The sequence below is a fragment of the Salmo trutta genome, chromosome 12 (assembly GCF_901001165.1).
Source record: "Salmo trutta chromosome 12, fSalTru1.1, whole genome shotgun sequence".
Classification (NCBI taxonomy): Eukaryota; Metazoa; Chordata; class Actinopteri; order Salmoniformes; family Salmonidae; genus Salmo; species Salmo trutta.
In genome coordinates this window covers 59425151-59450696 of record NC_042968.1, presented here as the reverse complement: position 1 = coordinate 59450696, position 25546 = coordinate 59425151, and the positions used below count along the sequence as shown (strand labels likewise).

The 25546-nt window shown below is 45.9% G+C and overlaps 1 protein-coding gene across 5 annotated transcripts in view; it reads right to left on the bottom strand.

Annotated features, from left to right (window-relative positions):
* LOC115203874 (electrogenic sodium bicarbonate cotransporter 4) overlaps window positions 1–25309 on the bottom strand; it is a 29934-nt gene extending 4625 nt beyond the window's left edge. Inside the window, exons 1-25 of one of the 5 annotated variants that reach the window (XM_029768947.1) lie at window positions 24863–25309; window positions 18168–18232; window positions 17761–17997; window positions 14788–14917; window positions 14362–14522; window positions 13958–14113; window positions 13582–13707; window positions 12651–12706; window positions 8099–8256; window positions 7917–8004; window positions 7486–7640; window positions 7189–7314; window positions 6774–6948; window positions 6535–6668; window positions 6266–6446; window positions 6075–6165; window positions 5312–5370; window positions 4906–5097; window positions 4584–4697; window positions 4182–4295; window positions 3694–3855; window positions 2711–2889; window positions 2446–2518; window positions 2289–2357; window positions 1974–2160 (exon numbers count right to left, since the gene is read on the bottom strand). In XM_029768947.1, coding sequence (XP_029624807.1) covers window positions 1974–2160; window positions 2289–2357; window positions 2446–2518; window positions 2711–2889; window positions 3694–3855; window positions 4182–4295; window positions 4584–4697; window positions 4906–5097; window positions 5312–5370; window positions 6075–6165; window positions 6266–6446; window positions 6535–6668; window positions 6774–6948; window positions 7189–7314; window positions 7486–7640; window positions 7917–8004; window positions 8099–8256; window positions 12651–12706; window positions 13582–13707; window positions 13958–14113; window positions 14362–14522; window positions 14788–14917; window positions 17761–17997; window positions 18168–18232; window positions 24863–25083 — 3409 coding nt within the window. In that variant the 5' untranslated portion in view covers window positions 25084–25309. The remainder of the gene's footprint in view (window positions 1–1973; window positions 2161–2288; window positions 2358–2445; window positions 2519–2710; window positions 2890–3693; window positions 3856–4181; window positions 4296–4583; window positions 4698–4905; window positions 5098–5311; window positions 5371–6074; window positions 6166–6265; window positions 6447–6534; window positions 6669–6773; window positions 6949–7188; window positions 7315–7485; window positions 7641–7916; window positions 8005–8098; window positions 8257–12650; window positions 12707–13581; window positions 13708–13957; window positions 14114–14361; window positions 14523–14787; window positions 14918–17760; window positions 17998–18167; window positions 18233–24862) is intronic. The other 4 variants (XM_029768946.1, XM_029768943.1, XM_029768944.1 and 1 more) reach the window with 4 other exon arrangements.
* Between the last annotated feature and the right edge of the window lie 237 nt (window positions 25310–25546).

Here is a 25546-nt window from a genome sequence, read left to right as displayed (position 1 = left end):
TTCATTGAAGGCAGACGTAGGGAGGTTGAAGTCGCCAAGTACGAAGAGCAGTGAGCCATCGTCAGGAAATTAGCTCACCGAGCTCATTGAGGAACTCTTAGGGGACCTGGTGGGTGATAGATAGCAACAATGTTAAGCTTGAGTGGACAAGTGACAGCATGGAATTCAAATGAGGAGATGGACAGGTGTGAGGGAGAAAAGAGAAAACCTCCACTTAGGAGAAATTAGTAGCCCGTTGCCACCACCACCACGACCAGATGCTCTCAGACTATAAGAGAAAACGCAGTCAGATGAAGAGAGAGCAGCTGGAGTAGCAGCTTTCTCTGGTGTGATCCAGGTCTCCGTCAGGGCCAAGTCAAGGGACTGAAGGGCAGCATAGGCCGAGATTAACTCAGCAGTCTTGACCACAGATCGGCAGTTCCAAACGCTGCCAGAGACTAGGAATTTCACATGGGTTGTGCACGCAGGGTACACTAAATTAGAAGGTCTATAAAGCCTACAGGGAAAGGAGTGAACAGGTATAGAAAACACACACATAGTTGCCAAAGCTACAAAAGAGCAAAACAAAATCATCTGAAAATAACTACCGTAAATTCCGGACTATAAGCCGCAACTTTTTTCCCAGGCTTTGAACCTCGCGGCTTAAACAATGACGCGGCTAATATATGTATTTTACCCACTTAAAAAAAAAAAATCTAAAAAAAAACACATTCTGTGACGTGCTCAGTTTTTTGGTGGCATGAAGCTTTCATTAGACCAATGAAATTGCCGAACGGGTTAAGGTCAAACAACGTTTTTGTTTACTGTTTAGATTAAATCGAGCATTCTCAAACTTCCCATCATTCTGATTACGGTAGTCATTTTGTCACCCTCATCATGGCAAAGACACGGAGAAATGCATATGATGCAGCTTTCAAGTTGAAGGCGATTGATCTGGCTGTTGGAAAAGGAAATAGAGTTGCTGCACGGGAGCTTGGTCTTAATGAGTCGATGATAAGACGTTGGAAACAGCAGCGTGAGTAATTGACTCAGTGCAAAAAGACAACTAAAGCTTACTGCTAATTTTTTATTTTTTGTTACAAGCCATGTTTCGTTGAAGCCTATTTATTTTTGTTACAAGCCGTGTTTTGTTAAAGCCTGTGTAAAGTTAATTTGTTTCAATGTACCGGTAGGCACCTGCGGCTTATAGACATGTGCGGCCTATTTATGTTCCAAATATATATATATTTTTATTCAGTGTGTGCGGATTATATTCAGGTGCGCTTAATAGTCCGGAAATTACGGTAGGTAAGATAGTCAAATGAGAGAGTGGTGTGGAGTCTTCCTCTCTTTCCTTCCTCGAACAACTCGGCAGAACAACTCGGCCCGAATCGCCTTTGTTTCAGTGGCGGTCTTAGTTTAGCGATGAGACCGCTGCTGAGAAAACAGGGTAGACTGAAGTACTAACACTAATTGCCTAGCTGAGGCAAAGAGCACACCTCCTGGTACTAATTACTGATTGCCTAGGAGAGGAGTGTGAAGGAACGTTTTATGTTTGTGCTTTTCCAATTAACCAATTTGACTGGGTTCATACAAGTGACTGATTGATTGTGCCTGGGAGGAATCTTCACTATCAGTCTAAGCAATTTGGCAGTACGCCCAGAACAAAGGGATATCTCGGTTTCAAGGTCTCAGCTTGGAGAGAAGAAGCCTCGTGAGGTATTGGTCGGTCACATGCATGAACCAAAATGTTAATGATGAATTCATTATGAATAATGAATCATGCATGTCATGCAAACTTAACCTGTCTGTGTAAGCAGTATATAAGAGAACTAATGGGACTCTCCCGCCCGACGTGTACTATGGTGCATTCAGTGTGTTGGAACCTCTCCAGCTTGCTGATAATAAAGAATGATTCATTTAATATTAACTTCAGGGTGTCGCTGGTATTGAATTTCCACGACACTACCCCTCCAACACAGACATATACACACACAGAGTGATCACCATGACAGGGAAGATGATGGCAGCTACGGTAGACTTGAGGGTCCAGAGGACAGCCAGACAGATAATCTGGACCAGGGTGAAGAGATGGACCCTCCTCAGAGGAACGTGACGCAGGAAGGAGAAGTCTGGCTGGTGCTTGGCTGGCATCAGGTACAGCTTGATGCGTTCCCAGAACTAGGAGGGAGAGAGGAGGTGGGTGAGTACACACACGCACACACACACACACACACACACACACACACACACACACACACACACACACACACACACACACACACACACACACACACACACAAATGTACCTGTATTCCTGCGAGTGAGGCTACTCCCATGTAGAGGAAGACACCGTAGAGAACAGGCATGGGGATGTACTGGGGGAAACACAATATACAGGTTAACACAATCCTCCATAACACCACCCGCTATGTGATGTGGAGGCCCATTCTCTCACTGACTCACCTGAAGGACAGGAGCCAGGAAGATGGAAACTCCGGTTAAGACAAACACCAGAATACCCGTCAACCTCTGCTCCCTGTAAAACACACACACACACACACACACACACACACACACACACACACACACACACACACACACACACACACACACACACACACACACACACACACACACACACACACACATCACCGTCAACCTCTAACACACTCACCCTGTCACCCACTATATCTCTCCTCACTCACACAAACCCCGTATCCCTCCCTACCTGACTCCCAGGAACTGGGGCTGCTCTCCTGGGGCGCTGGACTCACTCTCCATCTTCAGAGAGTCGATGTGGGCGATGGAGATGACAGTAGCAGCCACGTACCAGGGCAGGCCCAGGAAGGAACACACTGCCATCAGAATACCCACCCAGAACAGATCCAGATGGTACCCACAACCTTTCTGTTGGAGGGTGAAGGAGGGGAGGGGAGTGGAGAGAGAAGGAGGAGAGGGAGAAGGAGGAGAGGAGAGAGAAGGAGGAGGAGAAGGAGGAGAAGGAGGGCAGCGGAGAGAGGAGGAGGAGAGGGAGAAGGAGGGGAGGAGAGAGAAGGAGGGGAGGAGAGAGAAGGAGGGGAGGAGAGAGAAGGAGTGGGAGAGAGAAGAAGGAGGGCAGACGGAAGGAGGGGAGTGAGAAGGGGGGAGAAGGAGGGGGAGGAAGAAGGAGGGGAGAAAGACGGGAGGGAGAAGGAGGAGAGGGATAAGGAGGAGAGGGATAAGGAGAAGGACGGGAGGGATAAGGAGGAAAAGGAGAACGAGGGGAGGGTGAATGAGGGGAGGGAGAAGGAGGGGAGGGAGGAGCAGGAGGAGGGGAGAGAGAGGGAGGGGAGAGAGAGGGAGGGGAGTGAGAGGGAGGGGAGGGAGAAGGAGCGGGAGAGAGAAGGAGGGGGAGAGAGAAGGAGAGAGAAGGAGGGGGAGAGAGGAGGGGAGGGAGATGGGGAGCGGAGAGAAAGGGAGGGGAGAGGTAGCATTCAAGAGTTATTGTGTTGCTGTTGTGTTCATGGTTGTATTTCATGGTTATTGAATGGCCGTGTTTATGTTGAATTTATATTTATGTTCCTGTTTTTGGGGGGAAGAAGACAGCTCAGAACAGAGTGTGATGGAGAGGATTCGCCGATGGGCTACGCTCCCTTGGGAACGACAGGCCTAAGTAAGTAAGTGTGTTCATGGTTGCAGTTGTGTTGTGTTGTCATTGCGGCCACACTGTACCTTGAGTTTGTTCTCTTTGCGGTTGACGATGACGGCGCTTATCTGTTGGTCCATGAAGATGAGGATGGTGACCAGGAGAGCAGGGACGCCGCTGGCCACATATACCCACCACGGGTTCTTACCAAACGGCATCACCACCCAGCCACGGTCTGGACGCGTCGGCTACAACACAAACATTTATGTAACCTTTACACAATGAGTTACTTTGAGGCCCAGGTCTTTTTTTCAAGTGAGTCCTGTATGGTGCTTTACACACACACACACACACACACACACACACACACACACACACACACACACACACACACACACACACACACACACACACACACACAAATGTCATGCAGTTTACATGCATCACTAAATCCAACAAAAAGACACATGCAACTCAAACACATAGGCCAAAATCAAACATATTGAATCACACTGACAATGCATGCATCTGTGAATCACGCACACAGACACATTGGGTTAAGGGTCAGAAATACCTGAAACTCTGTGGGTACAATTAGTTTGGGTGTGTCCAGCCCTACAAGCATATCCAGACCCACAAACGTCATGATTGACATGAAGATGGAGAAATCACTGATCAGCTTCCTCAGCTAGGCCCGCCCACCCACACACACAGATAAACAAGCAGACAGACAAAAAGAGGGGCGGAAGAGATGGAGAAAAAAAAGACAGAGAGGTACAAAACAAATACACCGACAGGAGAGAGGGATGAAATAAAAGAGAGAAGTGTGAGTGTCAGTATGTTAATGTCTCAAAATCATTCATTTAAACAGCCTTTTTATCCTCCGAATAATTTCAGGAAGAAGGAAGAGATAGCGAGGGAGAGAACGAGCGGAAGAGAGGGCGTGATGGAGCGAGGGATGAGGGGAGGAGAGAACCTTGACTTCAGTGGGCACGTGCAGTTTGGGCGTGTCGAGGCCTAACAGGTAGTCTATCCCACAGAACACCAGGATGGAGATGATGATGGAGAAGTCGCCAACCAGGGAACGGCACTGGAGCACAGACGGGAAGAGGACGGATGTGGACAAGAAAGCACAGGGTGGGGGACGATCGGGGGGGGGGGTAGAGTGGGGAGAGTTGACAGTCAAGGGAAGAGGTTGAGTTTACGTTACCTACCCATCACGCAGAATGTAATAAACACCAAACAAAGATACCCCTGCATCCCATGTCTCACATTCTATGTCCCCCTGTGTCTCTCACCTTGGTGGGGAAGTAGCGGCTGGTCTTGAACTTCTTGAGGGAGACGGTCATGGAGTAGGTGCCGAAGAACAGGATAAAAGATATGAGGGCCAGGTCAGGGACGTACTTACACGCGTTCCCCAGCAGGGCGCCGCCATACTTCACACACTCCTTCTTACTCAGCTGACTCCAGTCCAGACCTGTTAAGTTATACTACACAGACAGAAGGAGAGAGAGAGAAACAAGAGAAGAGGGAATACAGAGTAGTGCAGAAACGAACGTGGACAGGCAGCACAGTGCTGCTAGTCCTGTGACTATGTTAAGTCCTACAGTCTATTTTTGGACAAAGGCAGACTGTCCCCCATAGACTCAACCATCTGAGAAACAGATGAGTGAACGAGTCCCCGTTAGCTCCCGAGTCACTTACCAAATCAGTCATGTTATCGTCCGCTAGTGGAACTGAAACATTAAAAGCCATCGCAGCAGCTGTTAGAGAGAGAGAGATACAGAGAGAAGTCAGGTGCCTCAACTAGATTACATGATGCCAGTTATATGGGAACATGACTGATTTGTAGCGTGATGAAGCAGTATACTCACTCAGATAGCAGCCAGAGAGAGAGAGAGAAGCAGAAACAGACAGCACACGCATCAGTTACAGTAGTTAGGAGGGCGAACACAGAGAGTATAAGGGATGGCAGGTAGACCCGAGGTTAGAGTGTTGGGCCAGTAACCGAAAGGTGGCTGGTTCAAACACCGGAGACGGCAAGGTGAACAAAAATATGTTGCTGTGCTCCAGGGGCTCTATACAATGGTGACCCTGCTCATGACCCCACACAGCGGGTGTCTCAGGTGGAGTTGGAATATGCAAAAAAAAAAACATATTTTCATTACACACTTGTGTGTAACAGACAAATATAAGCCCCCTCCCCAAACCATTATTATTATATTATACACATCCCCCAAACTAGGGGATCCGTCTAGAGTAAAAATGTCAAGGATGTGAACTCCCTAAAGTGTCCTGCAGATGGCAATACTGCACTACATTGGTGTCAGTTCTAGTGAAGCGCCCAATTGAGAAGGAGAGGGGAGGAGAAGAGGAGGACACCGAGGAGAAACGGGAGGAGTGGCAGGAGGAAGAACGATATGAGGAGGAGAGACAGCAGCAAAAGAAGAGAAGAGGAGAGGCTCACCCTGGTCAGGTGCGATACAGTCACACCTGTAGGTGGTAACGTAGTCGGGTTTGAAGACACGGTTGATGGGGTAGTACTTAAAGGAGCCCACCTGCAGTAACACATTACGGAAACAGTTAAGGCACCGCAGGAGTGTGTGCGCGCCCTTGTCAGCGAGCGCGTGCGCCCGTGTGTGTGTGTGTGTCACCCACCATCTTTTTGATGGCGTCGGAGATGAAGATGAAGGAGATGAGGCTGGAGAAGCCCTCCTCGGTGAAGCGGGTGATATATTTGATGATGTAACTGGCGTCCGTGGCGACCAGGATCAGACACTGCAGACAGGAGTGGAGACCAATCCACAGACGCAGCTCCATGTAGTCTATAGTGTTAGACCTGGGACACACATACACACCAGCATCAGAAGAAACAAACTAAGTGCACAAAAGAAGGATCAGACAGATGCAGTGTGTGTGTGGCTCACTTGCAGAACTCGTAGAGCAGTTTCTCGAAGATGAGGATGGGTCCAGTAGAACTGAGAATGATGAGAGGCTGACCTCCTAACAGACAGAACACTGTCCCTGCTAACGCTGTACCCAGGAAACTCTCCATCACACCCTGCCACAGGGAGAGAGGGGAGGGGTAGAGGAGTTGAGACCGGTGTGTAACTTACGCGTGTTGGTGTGTGAGTGTGTGTGTGTGTGTGTGTGTGTGTGGGTGTACCTGGTAGTTGTCTGTGGCGTCCCCCAGCAGGCCTCCGAAGGTGATGGCGTTGGTGATGCAGCCCAGGTAGATGAACAGAACAGCGGAGATGGACTGGATGTGAAAGCCCTGGGAGAAATCACTAAGGATCCACGGGACCTTCCTCTTAATGTCCAGCCACAGGCCTCCACAGAACCTGGGACACACACACACACACACACACACACACACACACACACACACACACACACACACACACACACACACACACACACACACACACAGGTAAGCCCCCCCCTGGCTTGTTCTATTGGCCCCTGCTTAAAATGTTTTTTATTAGTTTCAAATGACAATTGTGATGCCAGAGTGCCTGCATGTTGCTTTGGGGACTTGGAGATTCAATTATAGGAAAGTAGACCTCCCAGCACTTCCATACCTGCCAGTGAATTGCAGTTCCTCTCCCAGTTCGTGGGGGGTGGGCATCTCCTCGTCCTCTCCTCCTCCTGGCCCCCCAGCCGTCCCGTTCACCTGGCCAAGCTCGTTCAGGTTCAGCACAGACTTCCTTTTGGGTAGGGGGGTGGAGGTTCAGTGTTGAGTTTGGACTAACTAACAGACGAACTAACCCAGGAAGAATAGCTGCTGCTTATACGACATCTAATAGGGATCCAAATAAACCAAACTTAATTCAATGTTTCAATTGATCAGTCAGTCACTAAATACATACAGTTTGTACCTCATGTCAGCAGAGGGGACCTTCTTGGGGGGCTCAATGCGTATTTTGGGGTCCCACTCCCCTGGGGGCAGAACGATGACCTCATCCAGAAACTCATCAATCCCCGCGACCAGGTCGTCACGGTCCCGGGCTTTATACGCCACGTCACTGAACAACTGACGGGACAGCAGAGTACACAGTTATACACGGCATATGATGGTGTGTGTGTGTGTGTGTGTGTCTGTGTGTATGTAAAATAAAGAGGACAGAGTTGAACTGCAGAGCCCTGTCTGTAACATACTGACTGAGTGCGTAAGGTAACATATCCACTGAATATCTTGAGGTTATGAAAAAATATATATATATATGACAACAATCAATAAAAACGTTTGTCCCTCATTGGGGTTTTTTTGTGACTTGACTCCAAAAAAAAAAGATTTGCTCATTCTTACGTCATCCACCATGAGTGTGGCGATAGCTCGGCCAATCTCGTTGTAGGACTTGCCTTTGCCATGAGGACCCAGCAAGACAAACAGAAACCTGCCAGGAGACAAGGGGTTAACACAGCTGTAGAGCAGCAGGACACACACACACACACACACACACACACACACACACACACACACACACGTACCTGGTAGGTACGGGGACCTCGGTCAGGCCTCCCAGTGTGGTAGCTTGGGCCAGACGTACGAACGCTACAAATGGTTTATCCAGGAAGTCCACTTCTCCAATCAGAACGTTGGACGCCTCTGCATCACGAGGAATCTTCTTCATGAACTTGTTTTTCATCTAGGGGGGAGGAAGCAGGATGGTAGAGAAAAGAGGGAGAGAGGGGTGGCAGAGGAACATGAGAGACGTATTTAGAGACCAAAGAGAGACCAGGGCTGCATTCCAAACACGTAAAAGACACACGCTCTCCCCTCAGGCCTCAAATTAAGTGGACACTTCTGATGACGTATCATGACTTATGATTGCCGACACTTGCAGGGCGAGGGAAGAATGAATGAATTTTAAAATGGACCGCCCTTGCCCGGAAATGTGTCACTCGTTCGTCCCACGGTTGTGTTTTCAGTCATCATGGAACCACCGGTAGCTGTTGTGTGTGTTTATATGCCCTACAGTCAATTATGATGCATTTCATATCTTGGCTAGAAGAGAAGGCATCCTCTGATATCAGGTAAATCGAAAATTACAATGTATAAATGTGATGTCAGGGAAAATTGGAATGCGCTAGCTAACGTTTCCAAAAGCTAACCAAACAAAAACATCATTACATTTACGAGACGTGTTGGTGCCGTCATGTGCGTTAGTAGCACAATTCCTAACTCCTTCACGTTCGTTTTTATTTACACTTGAATGTTGACTTCTTCATGTTGAAATCGGTTTTAAGCTTTGGCAGACTTTTCTTAGCGGATGTACAATCATTGCGAATTGAATTATGGGGCATTTCAATAACCTAACGAAGGCTATTATAGTGCACGAATAAAGCACTTAGGAACAGCTAAATGTAAAGGCATGTCTTACTCTACTGTAATGTCACACGGCAGAGTGGCTGAAGTTCTGTCATTATTATGTCAGTGTTGATATCTAATCGATAGCTGATCACTCACTGCATGTGATGCATAGGACACGAGGCACACACACACACACACACACTCCAATGGTACTGTAGCTCAATATTGCCACACACACACACACACACACACACACACACACACACACACACACACACACACACACACACACACACACACACACACACCCACACACTCTCCATTGGCCAATCAATACTGCTGCATACTTTACTGATACAAAAATCACACAAAGCTCAACTCTCAATGCGGTAAACATGCCTCGCTCCTACCTCCCAGTAGCACGTGGAAGTGGAGTGGTTGATGCTGAGCTCAAAATCACCTGCTAATCTTTTAGTGTTGCTTTCAGAGTCAAATCACTTTCTGCCTCTCTCTATATCTCCCCCCCTCGCTCTACCTCTACCCCCTCTCTCTCTCTTGACCCCCTCTATCTCTCGCTACGTCTCTCCCTCCCCACCTCTCGGTCTCTGTGACCTACAAACTTTTAGAAAAGAAGGTTCTATCTAGTGCCTAAAAGGCTTCTTCAGCTGTCCCCACTTGAGAACCCTTTGAATAACCATTTTGGGTTACAGGTAGAACCCTTTTGGGTGGAACCCTTTTCACAGAGGGTTCTACATGGAACCCAAAAAGGGTTACTCAAAGGGTTTTCCCATTGGAGATTGCCGAAGAACCCTTTTGGAATCCTTTTTGCTAAGAGTGTTCTCTGGTAGTAATTTACTGCCTCGAACATGACGTAAACAATACCTCTATTCAGTATAACAGTCTACTTCAAGGAATACCTCCCCCTTTCTCTCTCTGTGACCTAGTCAGGTGCTGGTTAAAGCCGGGCTGTCAAAGCTCCTACATGTACAGAAGTTTGAATATGAGGATGTGGATGTGTGTTTGTGTGTGCGTGGCAGGCAGTTCAAAGTGGGAGGGTTATTTATGGGGCTAGTTAAGTTACTTTCTAAATGTAATCTGTTACAGTTACTATACTGAACAAAAATATAAAATGCAACATGTAAAGTGTTGGTCCCATGTTTCATGAGCTGAAATAAAAGATCCCATTCATTTTACATACACGCAAAAAGCTTATTTCTCTCAAATTGTGTGGACAAATTAATTTACATCCCTGTTAGTGAGCATTTCTCCTTTGCCAAGATAATCCATCCACCTGACAGGTGTGGCATATCAATAATCTGATTAAACAGCATGATCTTTACATAGGTGCACCTTGTGCTGGGGACAATAAAAGGCCTCTCTAAAATGTGCAGTTTTGTCACACAACACAGATATCTCAAGTTGAGGGAACGTGCAATTGGCATGCCGACTGCAGAAATGTCTACCAGAGCTGTTGCCAGAGAATTTAATGTTAATTTCTCTAACATAAGCCACCTCCAACGTTGTTTTAGAGAATTTGGCAGTATGTACAACCGGCCTCACAACTGCAGACCTTATGTATCCATGCCAGCCCAGGACCTCCACATCCGGCTTCTTCACCTGCTGGATCGTCTGAGACCAGCCACCCGGACAGCTGATGAAACTGAGGACTATCTGTTTGTAATAAAGCCCTTTTGTGGGGAAAAACTCATTCTGATTGGCTGGACCTGGCTGCCCAGTGGATGGGCCTGGCTCCCAAGTGGGTGGGCCTATGCCCTCCAAGTCCCAACCATGGCTGTGCCCCTGCACAGTCATGTGAAATCCATAGATCCGGGCCTAATGAATTTATTTCAGTTGACTGATTTCCTTATATGAACTGTAACTCAGTAAAAATAGATAAAATTGTTGCATGTTGCGTTTATATTTTTTTTCCAGTATTGTTCAGTTATAATCAGTAATGTAACTTTCGGATTACCCAAACTCAGTAAAGTAATCGAATTGCTTTCAGTTACTTTCAGATTACTTCCCATTAAGAGGCATTAGAAGACAGAAATTAATATTACAAATCTATTCCAGGATAAATCAGTTTACCTAACTTGCCATGAATGGACATTGCATTTTCCTTTATAGGTTGGTTTTGTAGGCTTCGTCTAACCCATTGCTTTCTACTACAGATAATAATACGATTAGGTTATATCTTTATATTAAAATCCAAAGTCTGTCAGAATTCCAGTCATTCCATTTAATTTAATGTGCCTTGATCTTCAAGAATATGATTTGGAAATATAGATTAGCCAAATTGTTTTACTGAAGATTAACCCCAAAACTAAGGACTTATTAGCCTACTCTTGTTTATGATTCTGTTGTCATGGAGGACTGATTAGGCTCATTGCTTCGAGTTGAAAAATAAATGCTGCTCTCATGGAATGGCATGCTTTGAGCACTACCGAAAAGTGCTATTTGCATATGAAAAATGGATGCCATATGCTGCATTTGCTATAGGCCTATTGCTTGTTTTTGTTGGTGACACTTTGATATCTAGATCATTTGCAGCTGTTTTAAAAGGCGACTCCACAGTTCCATCGATAACAAAGCCGGCACCCCGCCTCTGTTTTGGTAAAAATCCCAGGAATGGGCCTGGAGAAATGTAAACACTCTCAGAGTAATAGACAGATCTATTGGTGCAAGGACTGACCATCCATGATATCAACATTGTTTTAACCATGTTATGAGGCTATACAGTGTTTGTTTACATTGACAATGTTTACATAAATTGGAGAAAAACAAGCTTATATTTTGGGTTCTCTTTATGTTTGTATTTTATTATTTGTATTTATTATGGATCCCCAGAAGCTGCTACTCTTCCTGTGGTCTAGTAATATTAAGGCCATTTACATACAGTTGCTGGGCTGCTGGTTTTAAACATTACCCATGATTACCCACTACTACAACTCATCTACAATACACAGGAAGTTGGTGGCAAACTTAAACTTGCACTTTCTTTCAATGCTGATCTGAATGTCATTGAGAAAACAGAAAAGGTGTCAAAGATTTTCTTCCCGCTCAAACATCCTTTGGGAATTTAAAAGTAATCCTCAAAGTAATCATCTCGTTTTTCAAAAGTATTTATAATCTGATTACAATATTTTTGCTGATAACGTAACGGATCACATTGACCGTTTTTTTGTAATCTGTTACTCCCCCAATCCTGGTTATTAAGCCACTGTATGGGGGAGTAAATCATTCAAGTGGACTCAGATGGTGTACTGTATGTGTGTGGCTTTGAAGTCCCCCAAACTCTGTCAGGGTGGGCATTGACCCCCTACACACACTCAGCGTTCCCCCCACACACACACCATCTCCATCCACAGCTAAACAATAACACCCAAATCTGTCCTTTGGCCCACGTCGAAAGGAAAGGCAAGTGACTCACATGAGAACAGTAATATTCTTTATCCTGCTCTCCCTCTCTCTCCCTCTCTCTCCCTCTTTATCCTGCTCTCCCTCTCTCTCCCTCTCATTTTTGACGGGTGGACGCACCCAAACAATTAAGCCGAGACGAACAACAGGAGCTTAGGGTTATGCAATGTAATAACTTTTCCTTCACACACACACACACACACACACACACACACACACACACACACACACACACACACACACACACACACACACACACACACACACACACACACACACACACACACACACAACAATGATCTTTGGTGTTACCTGGTCTGTGCTCGGCTTGTCTGAAATGTCGTTCATGCTTCGGCTTTGCGAGGGATCTGAAACGTCATATCAAAAGCAAGTAGACACACACCACTTTCTATTGCACTCCACACAAACTCACATGCACAATAACATGCTCACACGATTCCCCTATTGACACCAACGAATGACTTCGGTGGGTGAAAGTCTGAGCTAAAAAGACTCGAAGTTAGCAATCTCCTCAGCGTATTCACGGGTCGAGAGTTTGTGTAGTGCCCGTTTAATTTTGGACGTTGCGTGGAAGAGGCAGCAGTAGACGTCTCCAACCCAACCCATCTTTGTAGGCAAATAACAGCTATAGGTATAGTGTGAATGCGTCTTTCTGTGGCACTGTAGATGGCTTGGGGGTGTGAGCAGAGCTTGCCTGATTGTTTCCCCCAAAAGCTGATTTATGATTTAGGGACAAATGAATTAGCAGAGAAAGAACAGGAACATATTTCGGTTAGGACCCCCCCCCCCCCCCCCCCCCCCCCCCCACACACACACACACACACACACACAAATGGACCCACTGTGTATTTAGTCCTGCGTAGCCAGACCTTGGGCAATGGCACATTCAAAGATTGCGGAAGTAAGCTGTCTGGCTCAAGAGACTACTCTGTATTAGGAGCTCTCCGAAATACAGGGTGACCAACAACTAGCACACTGAAATCACACACATATCTCTATGAGGTTATGAGGTTAGATATGTGAATTAAAAACACATATCTCTATGCGGTTAGCCGTCAGAGACAGGAAAGAGGATGAAAGAATATTAGTTTGCATGTATACACGTGTGTCTATGCATTGAGTGTGTGTGTGCCTGTGCACTTGAGTGTGTCCGTACACGCGCAAGCGTGCGCGCGTGTCTATGTGTCTGTGCGCTTGAGTATGTGCGTGCGTGCAGACTCACGCAGGCGGCCAAGGCTGCCTGACTTGGCTCGTAAGTCCTCTGTAGAGTGATGGAGGCCAGAGGCTGAACTAGGAAAGCGACTGACGTTACTACGACTGACATTATGAACAGACTGGGGACTACGGCCTAGAGAGAGAGAGAGAGAGAGACAGAGAGACAGAGAGACAGAGGGAGGGAGGAGAGAGAGAGAAGAGGAGAAAAAGGTGGAGGAGAATGAGAAGAGAAAGGTAGGAGTAAACAGAGGAGAGACGGTGAGGCAGTTTGTGAAAAGAGGAGAGAGAAAATATTATCGCTGTATGAGTCAAATCAGCATGATACTACGACAGAGGTGAAAATCAACAAGATCACACAACACAGCACACACACTCTCACTCACTTGTGGGGGAGTTGTTTGATTTGCCCATGTCGGCTAGCGAGAGGTGGATGGGTTTCTTATGCTGGTGGCGATGTTTCCGTAGCAACACAAAGCTGACCTTCTCCCTCAGTTCTGGACCAATCAGACCGTCTGCCACCTGGCGATCCACGATGTCATCTGGGGTCAGAGGTCAGGGTGAGAGTTCAAGAGTCAGTTGTGCTCAATCCCAAGTCAACCCTTAGCCCCTGTCCACTTCCTTATGCACTTCCAACTGGCCTATCAGAGGGCAAGATGGATTTTAACCACATTGCTTACACCTATAAAAAATCGTTTGAGTCTCCCGAAGTGCATAGGGCATAGGGACGACTAGGGCTTGATTTGGGAATGGGCCATGGTCTGGGTCACACATACACACACACACTCACCCACTATCTGTGGCAGGGAGTATCCCTCCAGATCCAGCAGCACACTGCCAGTCTGGATACAGGTCCTCAGCTCAAACAGACTGTGGAGGGTCAGGGTGGACACATGGGGCTTACTCCACCTCTCTCCTCCCTCCTCCACCTTCTCTTCAAACTTCACCCACCTGGAGAGGAAGGAGAGAAACCCCATGAAGCCTTTCGACGTCTGGTTATTAAGGCAGGGTGGACCTACACCAGCTCCGTGACACTACTGTAGGGCTTTGCTGCTAACACTCTTCTAATGAAAACTATCTACAGGTTCCCTACCAACACCTCCCCCTAAATCCCACCTAAAGCCCCCCGACAATCTCAAACTAATGAGGGCACACACTCCAGGGTGGACACACAAATGGTTGAGGTGTGTGTGTGTGTGTGTGTGTGTGTGTGTACCTAGCAGACTCTTTCCACTCCATCTCGTCTCCATCGTGTTGCAGCGTGTCCATCTCCGTAAACAGAGTGGGCGTCGGCATGTCGTCATCTTCACCCAGGATGTAGCGCAGCCTCTCCGCCGCCGGGGACACTGGGAAAAGGAGTTGACGAGAGAAGAAATATCAAGCTATATAAATAGAATTAAAACACGTATCTACGCCTCAAACACATTTACGAACAGTGTGTGTGAGAACTGTGTAAGATATTCCACTGGGATGTACGGCTGATTGACAGTTGATGCAACAGCTTTGGATCGCCGTGACACCGTGTACTAAACTAGGGCATCAAGTTATCAGAAGTCTAAAAGAATGTGTGTGTTTATTTCTTTGCTTATTAGGAACTATTAGGAACCATTTTAAAATGTTTAGCCCACAACTGTAACTGAATAGGACTGGAAAACAGCAGTACGACCAACCGGGTCTCTCAGAATTTCCTGTCGGTGGATCAAAGCTCATTAACATGCTCCTAGCCCCAGGGCTCTAATAACACTGCCATCACACCACTGTGTGTGTGTGTGTGTGTGTGTGTGTTTGCGTGTGTTGCTCCACTCCTGGTGGTCCTAATGTAGCTTACTTTGATCCTGTGTGAGTTCCCTTCGACCCCTAACCTAAAACAACACCTCTAATCTTCAACCCACTCACACCCCCGTCAGTCACAGAGTCCCAGTCAATGTGGGTAAATACCCCCCCCCCCGCACCCCTCTATACAGTCCATGAATAACAGCCAATGAATAACCTTCCTCTCGTCACTGAGTAGCTAAGCTAAACAGCACACTGCCTAAGAGCACTGCCCAGCACTGGCCAAGAGTTAGCCAGCGTGAACACATGGAAAGATCCTGTTTCTAAGAGATTACTGCCCACTGAGCACACACTGGTTGAATCAGCGTTGTTTCCACGTCATTTCAATAACATTACATTGAACCAATGTGGAATAGATGTTGAAATGACGTCCGTGCCTAGTGGGTGAGGACAGACATGCAGACCTCGAGACCCATATTTTCTACAAAATGAAATCAATTATAGTTCACAGAGAGGGAGTGAGAGAGAAAAAAACAGAGTGAATCGGAGAAAGAGAGAGAGGACAGACAGAGAAAGAAAGACTGGTCCTTCAGAGAGCACTGAGGCGAGTGGGCTGCTCTTGACCTCAGACTCCAGTCAAAGACAAAAACAGACACCTTGCTATGGTTCTTCACCTTAGATTCAAACTATCACGCGAGAACTAATCTATGTTCAATCTACCCGTGGGACCGCTCAGTAACATCTCAGGGACCGGTGCCGGTCCAAAGACCAGAGGTTGAGAAACACAGGCCTCATATGACATTCCCAATGCCACGCCCATGTGACAGTGACAGACACCTATTACATGCAGGTTGTTGTTCAATGTCGTTCATGAAAATCAGTTCCAACATGGCGACAGTGACCATTTACCTGACAAGTCACCCGTGAAATTCACCCAAATAAGAACCAAGACTCAACCAAGTCTTACTACACAGCAATGACACCAACAACATCGTTATAATAAGAAAGCAAATAAACATTAAGATCGAGCTGTCCCCTCCATTCTCTTCCTGTTCTCTGTACCTCCTCCCCTCCTCTCTTCCTGTTTTTTTTACCTGTGTGTGAGCCAGGCAGTGTCCAGCGAGAGGCCATACTGGAGGTGATGGAGGAACCGGAGTCCTCCATGACTAACCACTGGAACCACAACCAGACTTTCACTATACACCTGTACTCCCAGCAGCTCAGAGAAAGATATCCCCAACCGGCTGATAGGTCAACACACTACAGGAGGCTGCTGTCAATGTCCGTCCAGCCCAGAGAGGTAGCACCCTACTATTCTCGCGGTACCAGACAAGACCCCGACACCGTATTCCCGTTTGACAATTGGCTTGTTCTGGAGAAAACTAGAGATGCTGGAGTCAAGGCTAGACCTCCACTGACGGGACAACCAGGAGAAGAGTGGACACACTCCTTCTTTCCTTCCTCTCCACAACTTTCCTGCTCTCTCCCGTTCCCCCTCTCAACGCGTTGCTCCGTTGTCGTCCTCTTCTTATAGCTTTACGCTCTTCTCTTTTCGCCAACTCTGCCTCAACACCATTCGCTATCCAATAGGCCTTCGTTGTTTAGTGAGCCATATTTTGCCGTGTGTGGGATGGTGTGTCGTCAGTCAGAACCCAGCGGTCCAAAGGGCTGCACACTGTTCTGTGTGTTCCGTCCTGCTCCGGAATTGTTTTCTTGTGGAGTTGTTTTGGTCTGCTTTAATCTGAAGCAGAAATCCACTGAAATCTCCAGAGCAGCGAAGGGCCAGAGGCTTAAGAGGCCAACACACACCCCACAGCACCCTGAAGCACTCTCCACCCCCTGACGCACACACACACACACGCATGGACACACACACACACGCACCTGTGCACACACCCACCGCAGCAGCCTCAAGTCCCCTTAACCCTGTGACACACATGTGTGCACACAACAACTACAGCGACTTCCTTCCCCTTTTGTGTCCGGGTTCTTCTCCTTGCATCCCGGGATCTATACTCTGATGAGTAAAATGACGTGACATATTTCTGCTGTGGAACTGGGGCAGTGGACCCCCTTGAACACATACGCACGTACACACACACACACACACACACACACACACACACACACACACACACACACACACACACACACACACACACACACACACACACACACACACAGCTTCAAAACGGCTGGTCTCCACGGGAACAGGAACCACGCTTTGACACATTCATTACACGCACACGTGCATACACACACACACACACACACACACACACACAACATTCCTCAAGACAGCGACAACTGTGGCTGGTCATATACTTCTCACACGTGTGTACTACTTAAAGTGCGTGTGGCCGCACGTGTAAATCTATGTGTGTGTGCGTGTGCGTGCGTGCGTGTGAGTGCCCACCTGTGGAGTCAGGGTCAAATATGTCATGTTGCTCCTGCTCCTCCTCCTCTTTGTAGTGTTCCTGGTAGTCATGGTGATTGTCGTGGTGTGTGTGTTCGTGACGTGTGTGTTCATGTTGTGCGTGTTGGACGCGGTGTGTGTGGTGTTTCTCTTGTTCGCGTTGGGAGCGGTGTTTACGGCGTCTCCTTTTGCTGTAGCCGTGTGTTACCGGAACACCAATATACACAGGCTGGGGTTCTGAGAGAGACAGAGAGAGTAGACAGTAAGGAGGAGACAGAGAGATGGTTACCATCCACACAACACTATTTTCCAGAACCCTTTTCTTGACTTACTGAACGGACACACGTCTGCTCCTTCCGTACATTGGACAATGCACACACTGAACAACTTTGTGCGTGGCCACTCACCCTTAACGTCTTCCTCATATCGGTGGTGACTCCTACTTCTACCTCCCTGCCAATCATGTGCCATCCTGAGAGAAAGAAAGAAAGAAAGAAAGAAAGAAGAAGAAAAAATAGAGACGTTCAATTCTACAACCACTTCAAAGGAAGCAATTCCCGAACCTTCCATAACAAAGCCATCATCTACAGAGAGATGAACGTGGAGAACAGTCCCCTAAGCAAGCTGGTCCTGGGGCTCTGTTCACAAACACAAACAGACCCCACAGAGCCCCAGGACAGCAACACAATTAGACCCAACCAATGAGAAAACAAAAAGAGAATTACTTGACACATTGGAAAAAATGTACAAAAAAACCAGAGCAAACTAGAATGCTTTTTGGCCCTAAACAGAGAGTACACAGTGGCAGAATACCTGACCACTGTGACAGACCCAAACTTAAGGAAAGCTTTAACTATGTTCAGGCTCAGTGAGCATAGCCTTGCTATTGAGAAAGGCCGCCGTAGGCAGACCTGGCTCTCAAAAGAAGACAGGCTATGTGCACACTGCCCACAAAATGAAGTGGAAACTGAGCTGCACTTCCTAACCTCCTGCCAAACGTATGACCATATTAAAGACACATATTTCCCTCATGTTACACAGACCCACAAAGAATTTGAAAACAAACCAAATTTTGATAAACACATATCTGTTGGGTGAAATATCACAGTGTTCCATCACAGCAACAAGATGTGACCTGCTGCCACAAGAAAAGGGCAACCAGTGAAGAACAAACACCATTGTAAATACAACCCATATTTATGTTTATTTATTTTCCCTTTTGTACTTTAACTATCTGCACATAATATGACACTGAAATGTGTTTATTCTTTTGGAACTTTTGTGAGTGTAATGTTTACTGTTATTTTTGATTGTTTATTTCACTTTTGTTAATTATCTAGTTCATTTGCTTAGAAGGATTACTTTATCCTATCCCAGGTATTCCTTAAAGAGGTGGGGTTTCAGGTGTCTCCGGAAGGAGACACTTCAGGACACACTTCAGACCTCTCAGACACAATACACTGAAGAAACTATGCAGGCACAAACTCCATCTTAATCTGACATACCTGTATATGTAAAGGCATGTAGATTTCAGTGGAACAGTTTGACAGTGGGTGTACACTTCTAAACTGCAGTAGTGCATCACATATCCCCCATAAGGTTTTGAGTCTAGAGATCTACGGCTGTGGCGTGAATGAAGTAAACAGGTGAACAACTTTGTTCTTCGCTGTTGAATGTTTTATTCAAGCCAAATAAGAATTCCCAACATGCTATCACTTCATAAAACTAGTTCAAAGAAGAACCTGAATGATCCCCAATTTATTCCCCTGGTAAACTAATTTGTATTCCACGTAGTGATCACGCCCTCTCCTGGGGAGTACCATCACAACTTACAGTATCACCATCTGGCAGTGTGGTAGTCACTGACATTCAAGCCAAGAACTTTTAGTTGGGTGTAGGTGTAAGCAAAATGGTGATGACTCCACCTACAGTGCCTTGCAAAAGTATTCACCCCCCTTGGCGTTTTTCCTATTTTGTTGCATTACAACCCGTAATTTAAATAGATTTTTATTTGGATTTCATGTAATGGACAAACACAAAATAGTCCAAATTGGTGAAGTGAAATGAAAAAACAATTACTTGTTTAAAAAAATTCAACAACAAAAAAAGAAATGGAAAAGTGGTGGGTGCATATGTATTCATCCCCTTTGCTATGAAGCCCCTAAATAAGATCTGGAAGCAACCAATTACCTTCAGAAGTCACATAATTAGTTAAATAGTCCACCTGTGTGCAATCTAAGTGTCACATGATCTGTCACATGATCTCAGTACATATACACCTGTTTTGAAAGGCCCCAGAGTCTGCAACACCACTAAGCAAGGGGCACCACCAAGCAAGCGGCACCATGAAGACCAAGGAGCTCGCCAAACAGGTCAGGGACAAAGTTGTGGAGAAGTACAGATCAGGGTTGGGTTCTAAAAAAATATCTGAAACTTTGAACATCCCATAGAGCACCATTAAATCCATTATTAAAAAATATAAAGAATATGGCACCACAACAAACCTTCCAAGATTGGGCCGCCCACCAAAATTCATGGACCAGGCAAGGAGGGCATTAATCAGAGGCAACAAAGAGACCAAAGATAACCCTGAAGGAGCCGCAAAGCGCCACAGCGGAGATTGGAGTATCTGTCCATAGCACCACTTTAAGCTGCACACTCCACATAGCTGGGCTGTACGGCAGAGTGTCCAGAAAAAAGCCAGTGCTTATCCTGTTTAGGATAGGGGGCAGTATTTTTCACGGCCGGATAAAAAACGTACCCGATTTAATCTGGTTATTACTCCTGCCCAGAAACTAGAATATGCATATAATTATTTTATTTGGATAGAAAACACCCTAAAGTTTCTAAAACTGTTTGAATGGTGTCTGTGAGTATAACAGAACTCATATGGCAGGCCAAAACCTGAGAAGATTCTATACAGGAAGTGCCCTGTCTGACCATTTCTTGTCCTTCTATAGCCTCTTTATCAAAAATAGAGGATCTCTGCTGTAACGTGACATTTTCTAAGGCTCCCATAGGCTCTCAGAAGGCGCCAGAACGTTGAATGATGACTCTGCAGTCCCTGGGCGAAAAACAGTAGGGGTTTTGGAAAGTGGTCGTTCTGAGAACAATGACACTGGTGCGCGCGTGCATGTGAAGACTCCATTTTCTATTTTCAGTGTTTGAACGAAAACAAGGTCTCCCGGTCGGAATATTATCGCTATTTTACGATAAAAATTGCATAAAAATGTATTTTAAACAGCGTTTGACATGCTTCGAAGTACGGTAATGGAATATTTTGAATTTTTTTGTCACGATACGCGCCGGCGTGTCACCCTTCGGATAGTGTCTTGAACGCAAGAACAAAACGCAGCTATTTGGAACCAAAACAACATTGGGTGTTGAAGTAGAAGTCCTGGGAGTGCATTCTGACGAAGAACAGCAAAGGTAATCCAATCTTTCTTATAGTAAATCTGAGTTTGGTGAGTGCCAAACTTGGTGGGTGTCAAAATAGCTAGCCATGATGGCCGGGCTATCTACTCAGAATATTGCAAAATGTGCTTTCACCGAAAATATATTTTAAAATCGGACACCGCGATTGCATAAAGGAGTTCTGTATCTATAATTCTTAAAATAATTGTTATGTTCTTTGTGAACGTTTATCGTGAGTAATTTAGTAAATTCACCGGAAGTTTTCGGTGGGTATGCTAGTTCTGAACGTCACATGCTAATGTAAAAAGCTGGTTTTTGATATAAATATTAACTTGATTGAACAAAACATGCATGTATTGTATAACATAATGTCCTAGGAGTGTCATCTGATGAAGATCATCAAAGGTTAGTGCTGCATTTAGCTGTGGTTTTGTTTTTTGTGACATTATATGCTAGCTTGAAAAATGGGTGTGTGATTATTTCTGGCTGTGTACTCTCCTGATATAATCTAATGTTTTGCTTTCGTTGTAAAGCCTTTTTGAAATCGGACAATGTGGTTAGATAAAGGAGAGTGTTGTCTTTAAAATGGTTTAAAATAGTCATATGTTTGAAAAATGTAAGTTTTGGGATTTCTGAGGTGTTTGTAATTCACGCCACGCTCTACCATTGGATATTGGCGAGGCGTTCCGCTAGCGGCACATCTAGATGTAAGAGGTTAAAGAAACAATTAAGCAAACATGTTTGGTGTTCGCCAAAAGACATGTGTGAGACTCCCCAAACATATGGAAGAAGCTACTCTGGTCAAATGAGACTAAAATTGGGCTTTTTGGCCATCAAGGAAAACGCTATGTCTGGCGCAAACCCAACACCTCTCATCACCCCGAGAATACCATCCACAGTGAAGCATGGTGGTGAAGCATGGTGGTGGCAGCATCATGCTGTGGGGATGTTTTTCATCAGCAGGGACTGGGAAACCTCTCAGAATTGAAGGAATGATGGATGGTGCTAAATACAGGGACATTCTTGAGAGAAATCTGTTTCTGTCTTCCAGAGATTTGAGACTGGGACGGAGGTTCACCTTCCAGGAGGACAATGACCCTAAGCATACTGCTAAAGCAACACTCGAGTGGTTTAAGGGGAAACATTTAAATGTCTTGGAATGGCCTAGTCAAAGCTCAGACCTCAATCCAATTGAGAATCTGTGGTATGACTTAAAGATTGTTGTACACCAATGGAACCCATCCAACTTGAAGGAGCTGGAGCAGTTTTGCCTTGAAGAATGGGCAAAAATCCCAGTGGCTAGATGTGCCAAGCTTATAGAGACATACCCCAAGAGACTTGCAGCTGTAATTGCTGCAAAAGATGGCTTTACAAAGTATTGACTTTGGGAGGGTGAATTGTTACGCACGCTCAAGTGCAGTTTGTTTTGTCTTATTTCTTGTTTGTTTCACAATAAAAAATATTTAGCATCTTCAAAGTGGTAGGCATGTTGTGTAAATGAAATGATACAAACTCCAAAGAATCTATTTTAATTCCAGCTTGTAAGGCTACAAAATAGGAAAAATGCCGGGGGGGGGGGGGGGGGGGGGGGGTGAATACTTTCGCAAGCCACTGTAGCCTCCAAGATCTTCAAACACTTAAGTAGAATAGGCTAGAGAAGTTAAGCCAGGTCTCCCTGATTATTTATCTCAATGGGATTTCCTGGTTTAAATTATGGTTAAAGGGATAACCCTGTGACTGCCCGTTCAAACCACACAGCAATCTGGTAACCCTGGAGATCAATTGGTGACTGACTGATTGAGAAAACTCAATGGAAAACCACAGCTGCCCTGAGGATGACGACACAACAGAGTAATGAAGAGGGAGACCAGTGTATGGGCACATGCTCAAGGAATTTCCCTCAAAAAGATCTGTAACACGATGCACAGTTAATAATCCACCCCTAACTCCTTTCCCATAGACACTTCTTACAGATCTGAAAGGGTCGGATTGGTCTAAGAAATATGGCGGAAACTCCATTTGGCCTAGGTGGACCCATACTTTCAGGCTTAAAACCAATCCAATTCTTTCAGATCTATGAAAAGTATCCGGGGGGGGGGGGGGGGATAGGGGTTCATTTCTGACTGAGCTAAAGCGTATGCAGTGAGACAACATACTCAACAGATATGTAATGATTTTACATCTGTGCCCCTGTGTGTGTGTGTCACACTCAGTGTTTTTCTAGGCTGATCAATGTCCTTCACACCCAGTGATCAGGAGCTCAGGGCCCAGCTGGTGATCAGGACTGACAGAGGTATTGATCAGCCTAGAAAAACACTGTGAGTGTGACACACACACACACACACACACACACACACACACACACACACACACACACACACACACACACATGTAAAATCATGACATATCTGTTGCGTATGTTGTCTCACTGGACATAAATGTGAAGGACATGTTTCACACCCCACATACACCCTAGTTGCTATTCATTGGAAGGACAACTCTGAACATGGAATACTTTGGACTGATTAGGCCTACTAACAATCCCAGAGGTAGGCTTACAGCTGGGGTGCCCAGCTCTGGTCCTTGAGCGGCCTGCTTATTTGGTGTTTGATTCCTTTGATTTAGAATTATTTTCTACCTGGCAACCAGGTGTATGCATTTTCATTCAATAACATTTACTGATTAATTAAGTAGCAGGGAGAAATTAAATCCAGCAGGACTGTGGAGCTGGAGGTTCTGAGTTTTGCATCCCTAGTTTTCATCCTTCACTGCATCACAATTCTCACATTGGTCAAATTAGGGTCATTCCATTCAGTTTACTTCCTGAATTGAAATGGAATTGACCCAGACCCTTACCCTGGTAATGAGGTAGAGCAGATTGCGCAATCAACCCATGCCAATAGTTCAGAGTCCCTGCCACTATCACAACCAACTGGCGTTGAGCTAAACCGAGATGAAAGGATTCTAAAATCTCTCAGATCTATTCTCAGACCTCCAGCTGTCGCACATATTATACTCTCCCCACAACAGCACACCTGATTCAACTTATATGGTAATTATCAAGCCCTTGATTTTGTCAGGTGTGCTGGTGTGTGGCTAGAACACATATGTGCCCTGAACCATGATAATTTCTTTCCACGGCGAACTAACAAAGCCACACAACTAGCGGAGAAACAGCTCATGTTCACAATGTTCATGTACTGTAGCTCATCTGGCCATGGTATGCTATATCAGTACTCGTCTCATATGTAATAATGATATGCAGGTACTCTATCAAATGCTCTCCTGTCTTTTCAATATGATCCCCAAAGGCTTTAAATAACGCAATAAATGCAAGTCATTGTTGGGCCAGCTTTCCAAACCATCACTGATCAATTAGATCTATTGATTAGGATTTAAAAAAAATGACTCATAATGTTTCATTAAACCCATTCGTCTCCAACAACAGAACTCCAACAACAGAAAACTCTCATGGGCAAACACAGCAGAATCCGGCCAAACTTTTTAAACAAAGAAGTTTATCGTCTCTCTCTCTCAAACAATAAAAGAGGGTCTATTCAGTGACCTTGTCAGAACAGGCAGACCAGTTTGCAAAGAAAACATATTCTCAGCCAATCAGACATAAAAGGAGAAAAAAACTCAAACATGTTTTGAACACCATTCACAAGAGGCAATCAGAACGTATTACCTGAGCAGAGGGTTGGACTTGAGCTGAGAAGAGTGTTGCAGTAATGGAGACGCAGGTCTCAATGTCACTCTGGGCTCCGCTGCTTCCAACTGTGCTGTGGCAGGGCCAGATAGTTGTAGGATCTCCTTCCTGTGTGTGTGTGGACTACCCTGTACCAGGGCTTGTGTGGTGAGTGTGACAGAGGCCAGTGATGTATGCACTGATCCAGTCACGTTCCACATCACCTCTCTCTACTGGGCCCTGTAACATGGCCTGGGGCGTGCATGTGTGCGCGTGCACGCACACACACACACACACACACAGGTAGCCTAAGATGGCCTGATACCGAACCAAACCTCAGAACAGTCGATTTTACAGCCCCATAGTTTTACCTCCATTCAACTAGTCAACCACACAGGCAGCCAGTGAAGTAATGCACTTTTTTATAATAAAAAAAAAAGGTTGACAGCCATGTGTCCTCCAAAACACGACCCTGCCAAGCCACGCTGCTTCTTGATACACTGCTCGCTTAACCCAGAAGCCAGCCGCATCAATGCATCAGAGGAAACACCGTACAACTAGCGACCAGAGTCAGCATGCACTGCACCCAGCCCGCCACAGGGAGTCACTAGAGCACAATGGGGCAATGGGATCCCAGTCAGCCAAACCCTCCCCTAACCCAGATGACGCTGGGCCAATTGTGGG